Source organism: Diadema setosum, chromosome 5 (genome assembly GCF_964275005.1).
Source record: "Diadema setosum chromosome 5, eeDiaSeto1, whole genome shotgun sequence".
Lineage (NCBI taxonomy): Eukaryota > Metazoa > Echinodermata > Echinoidea > Diadematoida > Diadematidae > Diadema > Diadema setosum.
The window spans coordinates 28,585,314-28,601,839 of NC_092689.1; the positions used below are offsets into that span (position 1 = coordinate 28,585,314).

General features: G+C 38.2%; 1 protein-coding gene across 1 annotated transcript in view; it reads right to left on the bottom strand.

Annotated features, from left to right (window-relative positions):
• Positions 1-216: 216 nt before the first annotated feature.
• Positions 217-16,526, bottom strand: part of LOC140228821 (uncharacterized) — a 57,146-nt gene continuing 40,836 nt past the window's right edge. Inside the window, exons 8-10 of the mRNA XM_072309094.1 lie at positions 7,464-7,593; positions 4,007-4,142; positions 217-453 (exon numbers count right to left, since the gene is read on the bottom strand). Of these exons, the coding sequence (XP_072165195.1) occupies positions 313-453; positions 4,007-4,142; positions 7,464-7,593 (407 nt within the window). The 3' untranslated portion in view covers positions 217-312. The remainder of the gene's footprint in view (positions 454-4,006; positions 4,143-7,463; positions 7,594-16,526) is intronic.

Here is a 16,526-nt window from a genome sequence, read left to right on the forward strand (position 1 = left end):
ATCGGCACAGGAGGGGTTAACTCATGTTGTTTGCTGTCTGTCGAACAATTAGATATCGTCTGCTTGAATTCCATCGGTTTTGTCTCTGCTACCTCAATCTCGAAAGGAAGTCTTTAGAAGTCACATTGTGGCCATAGTTATCTGCTGTATCAACTCAGGTCCTTGTAAACAACTACGTCCTGTCACATGTTCAGTGTGCTTCCTTTCACATCCATTTTTAACATGGTGTCTTCTATAGTCGCCGTTATATCACACACACACTGAAATGGCAGCAAAGGCACACGCGCCCACTGTGTCTGTGTCTGTGACTGATTACGGCGTTCCATTTTCAGCCACCAGGCTTATTTCGGATTGACGAATTTCGGACTGGTTGGAGTACCGTTGTGGGCGTCTTCTCCCCTGGGGGCCGTGGATCCGTTTGTACATTTTCAGCTGAGGCGATTCAATCACGATCTAAGCAGTGGGATGGGGGGAGACACGTAAACATCATCATCATCATAAATATCATCATCATGTTGATAAGTTAATAATATCGATACATTCTTGAATGGTTGAAAATACTAACTTCGTATTGTTGAACAAACAAACAAACCACTTCCTTTGACCGTTTCAATGTTTCAAGTACACACGTCAACCTCAGCGAGAGGTGGCGGACATGCATCGGAAAACAAACCAGTTCGTGGTTCCATTTTGCGCATGAGTTGAAAAGGATCATTGAACCGAAGGGCAATGTTGCTTTTTATATTCACTAAGATAAGCATCTGTAATGCAATGACTATTATGTAATCCTTATAAATGATGCTTGCCAGCACATCCACCTGACAGCAGGCCTGGTATTTGGAAAGATTAATAGAAATAATGTTTGTCAGTGAATTCTCAAGGGCCCATTCTCAATGAGAAACAATGCCATGGATACGGACAATTGATCTCATCCATGGGCGTCACCAGGGGGAGTGCGTTGGGTGCGAACGCACCCCCCTTCAGACCCCCCAAAAAAGAAATAATAATAATTAAAAAAAATCAGTCAGCGAGCGACCTCAAAGCCGGACGCTAAATAATTTTCTTTTGTTCAATTATCTTCTTTTTTTTTTTTTTGCTTTTATTTTGCACAAGGAACAAGAGATTCGTGGGATAAAACTCGCACCCCGGGCTCTGGCAGCACTGATATAATACATATCTATTTTGCAGTGTTCACTACATATTTATCGACCGTACAGAGCACGTACACGTTTGCGTGCACGTGTACGTGTGCTGCAAGGATGTAGGGTCTACGTACAGCACTTTATTTCTGACCAACCCAAATTGAAAATGCGATACCAAGTGCGAGCCTTAGCCTTATAAAAATTTTGGAGGGGCAATGCCCCCCCCCCCCCCCATTTTATGAGTTCCGAGATGAGAAGATTTTCTTGCTTTTTAACAGAAAAAAAGTTCCCCCATAAAAATATTGCAAGGGTAAGCATATCATTTGCTCCCCCCCCCCAACACACATAGTCATAATTCTCGAGGTGAGAAGATTTTTCTTTTTCTTTTTTTTTTTTTGTTTAGAAATCTGTCCAAATATTTCACCCACAGTGTGAACCAGGTTGCGGAATTTCAATTGTAAAAATGAAAAGTTTCTTTCGTTTGGGAGGGGGATACGCCTTCCCACACCCTCTCCCGTTTGGTCTTTTTTTTTCATGGACTTAATACACCTTTAGATTGATAGATTTACAAATGTTTTATCGTAAGTGTGCACCAGATCTGTCACTTCACTTTGAAAAAATAAAAATGCAAAAGTTCCGTCGGGTGGGAGGGGATAATTATCTCCTTTCAATCAACCCTTTGCCCGCTTAGTTTCCCTTCATTATAATCAGTGTATCAAAAGTCTTGGGGGATTGAGAGCTTCCTAAATTCCAAATGTCTTTATGAGCTTTATTCATTTGAATCTTAAAAATGCAACAGCTTTCTCGTATGTAGGAGCATCAATCCCGGAGGACAAAGGGGCAAACGTCACCCTTAATTCACGAAATGAGGAAAATTTTCTTCCTTTTTTTTTAATAGAAAACAGTCCAAATATTTCATTCTGCAACGGATTGTTGAATTTCAATTCTGAAAAGGCAAAATCTCTGTCGCGTTGGAGAGGCTACCCCTCGCACACCCTCCCCCCGTCGTAGGTCTTCAACCATACACTTAGAAAACTTGGGGGATTGACAAATTTCAGAATCGAAAAGCATGTTTGATATATCTGTCACTTTAATTGAAATATTTTCAAAAGTTCCCTCATCCTCTTTGATTTATGTTTCCCCCGCCCGGTTCCTACCCAAAGATTCAACATTTGGGGACTGACAATCTTCGGAGTATTAGAAGTGTGCACCCCCCCCCCCGTGCCCCCTGTGACAAATAATTGATCAATCATTGAAAGACCAAAATGAACAGACGAAAAACCAAAATGAAAAGGCGCTTTCTCGCCGGTCTAAAAGTTGTCAATTTCATAAACGAAAATGCGAAATTTTCTCCCATAATGGGGCGAATAATACACTCACAATTTACTTGAATATATCTATACACAATACTTCCTTGTGAGTAAATTTAATATATAGATGGTAAACCTCGAGTCCTCGAATGTGAACCCAGAAACTTACATTTAGTAAACCTTAGATTTTTTCTTTTCTTCTATGCTTTTATGCTAATTTAGCAACAAAATACTTGCTCGAACAATGCGATCACTTTGTAGCTTTTAATTAATACATTTCAGACTCCCTCTGCCCGTACTTATAGTGAAATGAATGGTTTTCATAAGTTATGACCACAGTCCTTCCCAGTGTTTTTTACTATGTTTAATTCCCTAGAAATTTACTTTTAAAATGCTCTACAAACGCGACTTTTGCACTCTGCTGTTACAAAAAGCCGTACCGAGGGAGGGGGTATCCCCCTCCCACACCCTCCCCCGCTAGGCCGCTTCGCTCCCTCGCCGAGGAACTCACACCGTCACATAATGTACTCCCGTATGTTATAATCATAGTCCTTTTCAGTGAATTTTCTACTATGTTTAATTCCCAGAAATTTGATTTAAAATGCTCCACAAACGCGACTTTTATACTCTGCTTTTTACAAAAAGTCCCCTCCCACACCCTCGCCGCGGATCTAACACCGTCACTTAATGTACACCCGCATGTTATAATTATAGTCCTTCACAGTGCTTTTTCTACGATATCTAATTCCCTAGAATTTTTATCTTAAATGCCCTATAAACGCGACTTTTATACTCTGTTTTTACAAAAAGTCCCTATCGTGAAAGGGGATATCCCCTTCCCCCGCTAGGCCGCTTCGCTCCCTCGCCGAGGATCTCACACCGTCACATAGTGTACCTAAATTTTGAAAAAAAGAATCTCGCTGGTAGGCCTACATTTACTGTCAAAACGCACCCCCCCCCCTTGAAAAAAAAGCTGGTGACGTCCCTGTCATCTATGCATGTTCATGTTTTGTTGAGCATGAATTCCATAAAATAGTTACGTCGGGCAAGCTTATGCATTATGTCACTTTAAAAAAAGAGTGAAATGCCTAACCAACCGAGAAAAACAGAAAGGTCATTTTTTTTTTTTTACCAATGTGCACCTGTTGGCTCACTTCAGACCGCTGATTCACGAACAGAGAAGGATATAGGCCTACCTGATTTTTTTTTATTCTTTCATTTTATTTTTAAAGACAGCAAACTTGTCTCACAGGTAAATTAATGTTCTGAATATTACATGAGAACTTTTAGACAAACGGTTCTCTTTGGGTCAATCGGGGAATGAAACACACATCAGAAATTAAAAAAAAAAGAAAAGAAACGTAAAATGTTATGTTGACATAATCATGCTTTCCTGTGGAAATGAAATTCTTGCGCGAATAATCAGTAGACCTTTCAAAACATGATTATGCAGACGTATTTTGACTCTCTAGATGAGGACTTCGCAATCATGGAAAGGATAGGTAAAAATGATCAATCAATGACATGAGGATTGCCATCGCCTCTGCTACTTACGTCATCGAAGGAAATCTCTGGTGTGGTGTCGGGAGTATTGGAGTCGGGCGATGAGGGCGGGTTACTTGATCCACTTCCGGCTCGATACGCTTGCGCAGTGTGCTTCTTTGGTTTCGGTGCTATCGGTGGGGGAGCCCTGTATGGTGTTTAACGTAAGACGTGACACTCAGTATCTTTAAGAACAATATTGATAATGTTAACAATACTTATAACATTGATAACAATATACAGTTATGTTCATTCATGGAACGACAATGGGAAATCATATGGATTAAACAGGTTGTGGAAGACACGTAAAACTGAACAAAAGGAACGTTTGTCGATAGGTTTGCTAGTAGTGGAAAAGTTAGAGTTGCTATTCCTTCGTCCAGGACAACTGCTCAGCAAAGGGTGGGGTTCAAAATGCCTCAGCTAATTACTCCTTAACATAATAATACGTGTGCGTATGTAAACTTTTCATGCCCCTTATGATTTAAACAAATAATCTATAATTTTCACGTGATTACTTCCGTTTTCTTTGCCCTTTTGCTCTCTGCATGTAGCCAGTTTGCATTACAGAGAATAGTCACGAGCAAGACCATAAAAATGTTATATATTTGCTTGGCTCCATGTGGTCTCGTGAAAAAGATTTAAAAAACACTATTAACAATACATCAACCGTTACTACACTAGTAATGGACAATGATCTGACGTCTTCCGACTGCAAATCACTTGTATCTATTCGCCCAAAATAACAATAACAATAATAAATGCTGGTATTTTGTATGTGTCCGAGTGTGCATGCTGTATGCGCAGTTGCGCTGTACCCGTGTGCATTTGTTATGTTTGCAAGATATGGTCTCAAGATCCAAGCAGTGGAAATCCAATCTCTGAAACGTGACTATCAGCACGATAATCATTTTTCCCTTTCGGGACAAGCAGGATTCTGGCATGTGGGCTGATATCTTCGATCATACTCAAATGTTAATGTCGAAAGTGATGATCCCAGCCCTGTTAGATCTTGTCCTATGTCAGTTGAACAAATAAAAGAGGTGTGTGGCACCTTTATTGTTGACCAAATCAAGCAAGAGCAAACAACAATTGCACAACAAAGAGCCCAGGCTGTAACTCGATCACGAGTTACCCGACAAGGGGCATGTCGGGCAAAGCGGAAATAGTGGACGCCTGGACGGGTCATTGACCGGTCACACAATATGCACTCATCAGGGTGACTGTTTGAAAATCACGTCGCAAAGATTCGATTTCAAGTCGACGGGCTTCGAGCGCGTTATTTGAAATGCGTTATTTGGAAAGCGTTATTTGGAATACAAAGCGGACCAGACATCAGAGAGTAAGTACGTCAGTGAAAGAATTCGATATTCCAGATTTTATTCATTTTTCTTTTTTTTTTTTTGGAAAAACTACCCGTCCCCTTTATCTTACTTTCGTCATTAACAAAGAAAAAAGAAAAGGCAGAAGATAATCTATATTAAAGGGTTATTTTCTGGCAAAAAAACAAAAAAAAAAAAAAAAACAAATGCGTTTTGAAACTGAATACGTTATCATCTTGCATATTAATATTCTGCGGTATCATTTCGCCCTTAAGCAAAAAAAAAAAAGAAAAAAGAAAAAATGATTTAAAAAAAGTTTGATCGCAAAAACCAGTTTAATCAGTTCTTGTTAATTTGAAGAATTTGTGATTCAAGCTGCTACAAAACGAAGAAAGTAGTAAGAAAGAATTTCTTAATTATGATTTCACGAATATACGTCGCAAGTGAGGTATCACTGGTAAAAGTTTTATTTTGCTGTATTTGATGATGGGCTTACTTTAAAATGTTTAGAAATGGCACTTAGCCCGTTTTGCAATCAGACTTTTCAAATAAGTGTAATGCCAACTCTTTAATGAAAGGTGTAAAATTTCAGCTATGTGATATGCCATAATTATGATGTAGGCACTGAACCCCGTGATGGCATCCATCACTTACAAAGCTTTCGTCATGACAATCATTGTTTATCAGGTACATTTTGTACTTGCAGGTTTGTCTAAGAATGAAACAGTGCCCAAAGGAACACGGTAGGAAAGCTGGGAAAGTTTGTTTGTTTGTTTGTCTGTTTGATTGTTTTCATACGAACAATCTAGAACTTTATTTTAGAAAGAGACTATGTTATAGGTTTCTTTTTATCACTTTATCTTTTAAGGCATTCTGATTTCTGGGAGCCAGTTTGATCAATGAACTTAAAACAAGTCATAACAGTATAAACAGGGAGCCAAATGCTCTTAATTTTGAGAGAGGACATCTTTAAGGGATTGTGGAATTCTTTTACAAATCTCTTCTTTTTCATTACAGTCATGTCACTCACAGACAATGACCGGCATCAAAACATTGCGTTACGTTGTAGGATAAACACACTGATAAGATTTATACCGATCCTCCATAGAAGAAAGGCTAATTCTTGTTGAGATATATCTTTATTGTGTTGACGTTAATGAAAAATATCTATCTGTGTACCTTGAATTTATACAACGCAATCATTGCTTTACGGCGAACTTCCAGTTATTTTGTTTGTTACATAACATCACTCTTCCTATTTTACTGAAAAAGGTCGCCACACAAAAGAACATAAAGGAAATTACTCAAAAATGTCCAACAACTTGGTGAGAGAAAAGTATGATAATGCAACTAATTGACAAATCGCCCTATAACACATCGACATCAGTTGCATAAAAAATCTCGACGGAAGAATTTCATGAATTTGAACCATAAGAATGTACACTCGTTCATATTGTAATAAGTTTAAGCAAGTCATATATGGTATTCACCATTGTCAATGTAGCATAAACTAATTTTACTGGCAAGAAATGCCTTCAAACAAAGTGGAATGTTAGGCGGATCCGTTATTAAAACAGTTTTTATATCTACAGATTCAAGCATCTTATACGTAACATAAACATAGATTGCTGAACAAATTAATATGATCCCTGCAAGGATTTCTGTTCTGAGTATGCCTAGCAGTGAAAATCGAGTCCATGCATGTGTGATTAAATTTGAAATCAACTGTTATGGGTTGAGCCTTTGATAGGACACATGATGACCATTGCTTATCCCAACACAATCTAAATTTCTTTCTGATAGGCCTAAGTGCTTGTCTAAAGCTGCTTGAATGGTATCTCATCTAACACGGAATTTTGATCAAATCTGATTTTCTGATTTCAATTGGGGAATTGAATGAAAGAATGACGCATATTTGATTCATAAATAAGTAAGGGGTGGCGGCCCACAACTTTGCTTTTCCGGGTGTGAATAAATTGACCCGCATGGACACAAATAATTTCCCAAACCGATTTTCCAAAGTTCCTTACCGAAGTCCATAAGGTGTGAAATGCTCATTTCGAGTGCAGATGGATATTTAGTGTATACGCCGTGCCAATTCGTGCAAAGAGCGAACTGAGAAAATAATTGCAAAAATTCAAACTTACTTGTTGGTGTTTGTCCGATGTCTGTCCCTCGACTTGGTGGTCGCTCGTTTGTGCTTGGCAGACCGGGTCGTGGTCCCGTCCTCGCTCGATGACCAGTCACTCTCCTCGCTGTCCTCGAGATCGTTGCCAACTGGCCAGTGGAAGGAAATATATGGGGAGAGATTCATGAGCGGCAGTGCAATTTCAGACCCTTCCAGTACCCTGTATGCTCTGTGGTGGTAATGGCTGTGTGGAAACTCAAAATGCAACATGGCGGCACCGCGGTAAGTTATAATTTCCAGATCAAAGATTGTATTCTCCTTTCTATAAGCGTATAGGATGAACAGTTATTGACTCTTTAGAATCATGAGAATATCACCAGTCTGTACAAAAGATTCCCAACAGTCTTATATATCACACTCCTGACACACTTTCAGCTTTCGTGGCGTCAAGCTGTACGCATGGGCACATCCGAAAACGTCATCTTCTTGTTTTTATGTTACTCAAATCGTAACTGCTCGATTTCACTGATGTGAACTTCCACCAGTCTTGGCATTTGTTTGTCTATTTTTTTGTTTCTCTCTTTCCAGCGTGACCACGGCATAAATATTGATTGTCTTTCCTATCTTTTTCAGAAACTCTGTAGCCACATTTGGAGATCTGCGTGAGTAAGAATAGAATGCAAGGTCCAATGAAAAGAAATGCAAAGAAATAGAAATCTATATCCACGTCTCAACGAAGAAGGAAATGAACTAAACTAACTTCCGCTTCTCCTTTCGGAGAGTTGATAATAGATAACATGAGGTTGCATGAATTAAGATAGATGTTAAACAGTCAAATGAGAGGGATAGGAACAACGTTCCTAACCGTCGTCATGCAGGCTGACCGGCAAGGAAAAGAGAAAAGCGAAGGGGGGGGGGGGGATCCAGGGTAAGTGATCATCATGATTTTGCACTGTGATGTTGCTCCTAAACCGTCCAGTGGCCCTAAAGGACAAGTTCGCCCGATGTGTGGATCAAGTGAATGCAGCAATAAAAGTAGAACACATCAGTGAACTTTGAAGAAAATCTGACAATCTATTCAAAAGTTATGAATTTGTAAAGTTTCTGTGCAACGCCGTTGCGGGGTGAGAAGGTATTTGTGGTGTCACATAATCAACGCTATAAAGAAATTATGAAGAAAATTCCACAATTCTTTTTCTTTTTATTGAAAAGAACACATTCCCTCGACTTGTTATTGACGTATGTTAAAGGCAATATTGTCCCCCCCCCTTTCTGAAATAAGAGTGAATTAAGTGCTCTGTCATTATGCCAGAAAATATGACAATATATGCTCAATATTCCTTTATATTTTCACGTACATACGTGACGTCACAAAGTGTTGCAGTCTTCTCAAGTGATGGTTGCACCTAAACTTTAAAGCTCATTTTTTTTTTTTTTTTGCTTGTCAGCTGATTAAACCCGGAAGTGGCACCAGAAATATTTTTGCACCCCCCCCCCCTTTACGAAATTTCTGGATCTGCCACTGTTGGTAGAGGGAAGTTCAGTATGAGAGACGGGCGAGAGAGAGAGAGAAAGAAGAGAGAGAGAGAGAGTTTGTTTTGCTTTGCATGTGCGATTAGTAAAGAAAGGTCATGCTAGCATCACAAGCATCATGGCCAGGTATCGATACCAACATGGAGCTACAGCATTGTGGTACCAATATCTTCTCCCACCCCCCCCCCCCCCCCCCCCCCCGGGGGGGGGGGGGAGTGGGGTGGTGATGGTTAATGGTGGTACTGATAGAGATTGAGAAAGGGGGTTGCAAAAGAGGATGATCAATAGATACATGTATCTAGATACTTGCTGACCATCTAAAGAAAACAGGACAGGCTTCTTTTTTTTTTCCAGGAAGCATAGCCTGAAAGAAGAAAAAACCTACCTATGAAAAGAGGAAAGAGTATTCTGGAATTTCGTTATGTTTTTCTTTGCGCCTTGGAATCCCCTTCAATGATAGAAGCTCATATCTTGCATTATGATGGAAAAAATACCGTCGTGTATTCATTTGTCATGACAAACTGCCGTTGGTTTCCACCAATGCAAGACAGCCCCCCCTCCCCCCTCCCTCTACACACACACACATCACCACACACACGAAGGACGGATCACTATACACCTTTACCATCATAACGTGAACGAGTATAGGCTCACTTCTTCTTGCAATTTTATGTTGAGCCTTTCGTACTTTGTACGCAATGCTATTTCAAGCGAAATTCGACTGTAAAACAACGGGACATATATTGTCATGCTATTATGTGCAGTGTGCAGAGCATGCGAGACTTGTGCGATACTTTTGCAAGGCTTTTTGCAGTGATGTTGTCGTGCATGACGAAATCGCAGGCACACATAGTCGTGTTTCCGGTCAGAAAACAAAAGCAGGCAGCATGGGGATTTATTCTTAAAGCATGCAAAGAGACAAAAAAAAAAAACCAAAACAAAAAAAAAAAAACCCAGCACAGTTTAGGAGCTATTAGGATACATTAGCGGACCTTGGATGTTAGTTTTTATTCTGGATGCACAGACAGAATGAAGGACAAATGCATCAGCTAAGAAATAGTCAATATAAAAAGTAATGTCCTTCAGTTGGTTTCGCATGCATATTTCAACGTAGAAAGAAATATAGGCAGACTAACAGACAGACACACAGACAAAAACACGGACAGAAAGACAGACACAAGCAGGTACAGACAAACAGATCATGTGCAACGATAGAGCAGAATGATGCAGACAGACTTCACTTATGACAAAAACGAGTGGTTAAGTTTAAAAATAATAATAAATTGTGGTCTATCGGTTGCCTAGGTAATGGCGTCACCTTTTATGACATCATTCTAATGAGTCATGAGTTTATTTTTCATTTTCGTCAAGTTATTGTCGTGGGGTGCAGTTAAAGGTTGAAGAAATACAGAGTCAATGCTGTGGTTATATAGTGCGGCGTCATCCCTAAACGGTCCTTCAGTCCTTGAGTTTAGAATGAGAAATTTCTGAATTCCTGTGGGAACTTAGTGGGTCTCGCAAGAGGACCATGGAGTTTTCCAACTTTTGTAAGGAACGGGTTAAAAGTCTTGATTATAGCATCGACACAATGAGATGATAAAGAGACAAATCATTATTTTCGTCACGAGCTGCGTCATTATGATATTATTGTTGTGAGAATTAAGAATGGTAGCATGGTATAGTTCGATACACACTGCTATGAAGACAAACAGTAACAGTTCAGTGTTTGATATTATCATGTACTTACATTTCGTGATTATGCAGATTAATAATTACGTTACATAAATTCTATACATAAAAATAACACCAGTTTTCAAGAAAGACGATCATGAAATATTTACGAATTACCGTCCGATATTCACCTTGTCTTGTTTTTCAAAGATATTTGAAAAAAAAATGTTCTTACTCGCCCTTCATATATATATATATATATATATTTGCTGCGACATAATCTATCATACGACAGTCAGCATGGGTTTCGGCAAAATTTGTCAACAGATATGGCAGTTATGGAAGTACATGCAGGACAAAATTATTCAAGAACTCAATGGTGGCAAAGATTTTTTTTTTTTTGGATCTCTCTATTAGCTATTGACTGTCTTTCGCATAAAAGTTTATTCTAAAAAACTGCGATATTGTGGTGTCCGAAGCGAATGCTTTAACTGGTTCGGATCTTATCTATGTGGTAGAAAACTATTCACTGTTTATGATTCTTTTCAGTCGTCTTTTAAAACACCGATACGGTCATTCCTCAAGGGTCCATTCCTGGACCTTTATTTCATATTTATTTGAAATAAATGACATTGTAGATTCTTGCAACGAATCTCCTTTTATTCTATATGCAGATGATTCCTCGCTTCTTGCCTCTCATAACGTCAGTGATAGATTGGATTTTAGAATAAAAATCTTGCCTCAGTATAAAATTGGTTCAAGTGCAATAGATTCTTTTTGAATACAAGTAAAACACAAAGCGTATTTTCAAATAGGATGTGTGCAAGATAGTATTTATGATATGATTTTGAAAATTTTTGAAACAGGGCTCACATTTAGAATTTTATTAATCTGTAAATTTTCAAGGTGTTGCATTAAATAGTAATTTGATCAAGGTGTTGCATTAAATAGTAATTTGAGTTGGAATTATATTGATAGTGTTTGTAAGAAAAAATCTCTCGTTTTATTGGAATTTTACACTGACTGAAATACAATTTGCCCAGTTATATTTTGTTAGCTCTTCATAATGCTTATATTTCATTTTTTTCACCTTGCTGTAATTCAATCTCGAGAAGTCGCTTATTATTGCCAAATTCAAAAATTTATCTTACTACAGAGGAAAGCCATTGAATTATGCACAAAATCAGATTATAGAGATTCAACATGAATTATGCACAAAATCAGATTATAGAGATTCAACGGCTTAAATCCTTTTAAACCCTCAAATTGCAGCACTTGAATGAGATGCAAATACCTTCTTCCATGCAACGTTACCATGTAAAAACTTTGCCACCTTATTCAAATTATTTACCAAGTATGTTTTCCGTAAATTCTAATGTACATATACTTATCATACGAGCTCGTCAAATTATTTTCATCGATGAAGATGATTCAACTGACAACTCTAAATATTCATTACATCATTCTGGTCCTGCCTTTTAGAATATCTTAGATGTGAGTAAATTTGATACACAATTTAATGATAATCATAAAAGACCGTATACAAAAATGATTAGTAAATATAGATAAATCTCTTTCGACTTTGTTATATGAATGATATATGAATATATACGGTAGGTATTTTCTTTCTTTTTTTGTACTATGGTATTCATGGTACATTTTATTCTTTATCAGAAAAAAAAAATGTGTTAATAATTTTTATGAATTGTTGATAATGATTACAGTTTGGGGCTATTCCGGCTTTCTACGCACATACCACTTTCCGATCGTCTACCATCCACTGCACATACAGGCCTTTTTTTCTTTTTTTTTAATTGAGCTCATGATCTTTTTGTTTTCAAATGCTTTTTCCTCATAATCTCGCTATATTCCTTTAACCTTTTCACTGTCTTATACCTCTATACTTCGGTATATAATTGCTTATATTTACATGTATTATATACAATGAATCGGAAATAAAGATTGTATTGACATGTATACTGGAGGGAGAGAGATACCTTACAGGGCTGCTGTTAAAAAGATTGCCCCCTGGAGTACAGCTGATGCTAAAATCATCAGCTAAAGTGTCATCTGCCTCATCACCTCATCAACAAGTGGACATTTTGTTGGTCTGGTGTAAAGAGGCGATCGTGGCAGAAATCATAATTTTGCATCGTAATCGTGCAGGTCAAAATCCGTTGTATAAAACAGCGAAACACCGCGTAAAGACGCGCTTCGTGCGTTGATGCATCGGTCGTCGTATGCATCTGCAAACGAGCAAGCTGAGATAGCAGGATTAATTAGAGGTAACCATAGTAACACCTTTCTTATCTCTCGTTAATTTTGGCTCATGATGATGACGCATAGGCGGTTCCATTATGAGCGCCGAAACGAGAGCGGAGTTCGCTCTGTATGAATGGCTATTGGCTTCTCTTTCTCTTTCTTGACAGCCAAACTCAGTAATTAACCCGCCAGGACTGATTGCTGTATCCAATGCAAAGCGAGGTTTTTCATCTGGCGTCGCACGCACAACGACGACGTGCTTTTTTGAGCAGTATCAAAAGCCTCACAATATCATTTTCTTGAATTAAGAACGGGTTGATGTGTGATTATTTGACCTACACGAAAAAATAGCAGATGTCGTGTGGTACCGGACCACGCTGTTTGTTTGTTTGTTTGTTTTTATAAAGACAAAAAGCTTCGAATGAAATATTAAATCATTATTGAAAGTAAGTAGTTTTAACGGATTCTTTGTTGGAATGCCAAAATTAATTCCGTAGACAAAATGCTCAATGCACTGTACGTAGATTGACATTCGCATCCACAAAACATTAGTCAACAGTGGTCAATGTCTACTTTCTCAAATCCATGTACAGATACTTTTTACACCACTTAAAACAGACAAACGCTCACAGAAACATAAGCATTTCGACTCATACATTACGCATACATTGAAAACAATCATCATAACGTGCGTGGAAATCATATTCATCCATTACTGAATAGTATGCCAGACATGTGGTATCATGTTCAATGGGGTGTATTTTTACTCTTGTCAGCGGCTTATAGGTCAAGACATTTGTCAGTGTTAGCGAGTGTGTGTATTGTGTATGTCATGTGTGTGTATTGTATATGTCATGTATGTGTGTGTGTGTGTGTGTGTGTGTGTGTGTGTGTGTGTGTGTGTGTGTGTCGTTTCTATGTATGCAATGCTGTGTCGTTTGCCTGTGGTACACATTACACTCCTTCCACCACCTGTGCTCGCTGGGGACGCATAATGGCGTCGCACTAAAAAATAAACACACAATGAGATCATTCGTCATGCCTTCTCAATCATGGCATTGACTGTTGGCAACAAGGATTGAGAGGACGAACTCTTATTATTAAACACACGGATCAACCTTTCAGTCTTGGCCTTCGGTGTGTACACTGTGATACACTGGGCTGTGATTATGTGATCGCATTTTAATACGGACGAGACATTATTACATGAACCATGGAGGGTATAATAATAAAAAAGAAAAATATCATTGATAGCTAGTATACGTGTTACTTGGTCTTAGAACTGTGTGTGTCCAGTGAAGTGTCTCTCTAACACCTACCTGGTGTGTCCAGTTATGGCAGACATAAGTTACAGTGTTTTAATCCGCATCGATTTATGGAGGAGAAATCTTTATGTCACATTGCCTGATCACCATTTAATGTGATCTGTGCTCAAAATATTATTTGATATCTACAATTCAATGTAAAAAAGGGGAGCAATTACAGCTCATGATGAATCATATTTAGATGGAGATCCTGCCCCCCCCCCCCATTACAACGACCGTGAGTGTAGTGGTACCCAGTAATGGTAAGTCCAAATTGGATGTCGAAATCCGAAGGGAGTATATGGTTTTAAGTTACCATCTACTCTTGCTACAGACATATGGCTTAGTGCACATTTATGGCCTGATAATGATATATGACGTTGTTTAATTATTATATATGTAAATAAAAATTATTAACAATCGTAGCCGGTAATATCCATATAATATAAGCGTTTGGCTGTCCCGCTTTTGCTCGAGATTGCTTGTATGCACAACCATCCAAAACTTAATGTGAAAACGTCGAAACAAAATCAAGGAAAACTAAATTTTGAGACAAAGTCTTCTTTCTCCCTTTACATCGAATAAAGTATTTGTTTGAGACACTGAGGGAGACAAAGGTGCATTATACGGATTTCACCGGATATTTCCTGCACTTTTAACAGTGCTGTAAAACAGACAGTAGAAAAGAAGTCTAAGCAAAGTATGGTTGAGAGCTTGCGTGCCAAAATACATGTACATGATTCAGTAAACAATGTTTTATTGTCGTTTTGCAACAAAGTAATGCAGGGCATGAATTGGCGTCACGTTAGAATTCTTACAGTTATGAATAGAACAGATATAGAAGTTACTAAAGTAACAACTTCATTTCACGTACTTCATAGCTGGAGGAAGCGCGCTACATTGTCATTGAATTCATTTGTAATGATTTTGTTTTAACCCGTTCCATACAGGAACCTGGCGGCCTGTGTATTAAGTCTACGGACATGGGGATTTGAGAATTGAGTATGGAATGTGTTGATTAAAGACTATAGGCCTGCTCCATCCACTGTCACGCATGTCTTAATGTATACCTGTGCATATCAAGCTAGTATTCCTTCCCCTATTATATTGACAAAGTAAATAATCAACTGACGAATGGAATAACTGATTTTGCAACATTTCTTGAAAGCCCTTGTACTTTTTTTCCCAGTAGAATGATTAGGCTCCAGGATTTGTATAACCTCAAGAATGGATTATATCAATTAATATAACAGTTATCTACTGTTGTATTCGTCAATTTGCATATTCAATTTCTTATAATGTTTATGTTTTATTTGTAATATAGAAAAATGTAAAGTGGAATATGGAACAATAAAAACAACAAGTACTACTGGAGAACTCTGTTTCTCATTCCTTTCTTGTATCATGTCCATCGCGGTCATTTATCAGAGAGCGATGCTTCATTGCGGTGAAAGTGTGAAAAGCCGCTGTAAAGTAGCAGACGATGAATCAAGCCCGAATGTGGAGGCGTAATGACGTTGCTGACCCTTCCTTAAAAATCTCTGTCCTCTTCCTGCATAAGGTGTTGTTAGAGATACAACTTCACATACAACTTTCTACCCCTCCTTTTTTTTTTCCCTTGTTGCATCAATCATGCGAAAATTGAACTGTCACCGGATCGAGTTTCCGCCAGCAGAAACTAAAAGTGCGTTCGCCTGCGATCTGTTTTGGTGACTCGTTTTAGGTGCCGTAAGTTTCGTACAATGATATGCAGGTATGTATAGTATATAAATTATGATACATGATTTATGTACGTATATATTGATTACTATTCACTTATCATCAAATACAATTTAACTGTTTTATTTTCTTTCTCGAAAGTATTTACAATGTCATTCCATGATAGCTTCTGCTGATGTGAAAAGGCCTACATATCACAAACTTAGCAACAACCATTTATGATACTTCATTATTAACATCAAAAGTTAAAGGGTGTGTACAGTTCTGGTCGAGGTGAGGTTTTAGCTTATAACGTTTGCGAGGTATTCAGAAACCACACTATGAGATGTCAAAGAGCATGCAATTCTAAGGGGTATCAAAAGTTTATTTGATGAAAATCGGGTTTTGAAATGGCTGAGATATCCAAAAACAAGGTGAAACAAAGAGATCCTAATAAAGGTGGGGCATGTCGCCTTTTATTATTATCACTTTTGTGGATATCTCAGCCATTTGAAAACCAATTTTCATCAAATAAACGTTGAATCCTTCTTGAAATCACATGCTCCTTCATATTTCATAAGAGGTTTCTCATTATCTCACTTAGGGATGTTCAA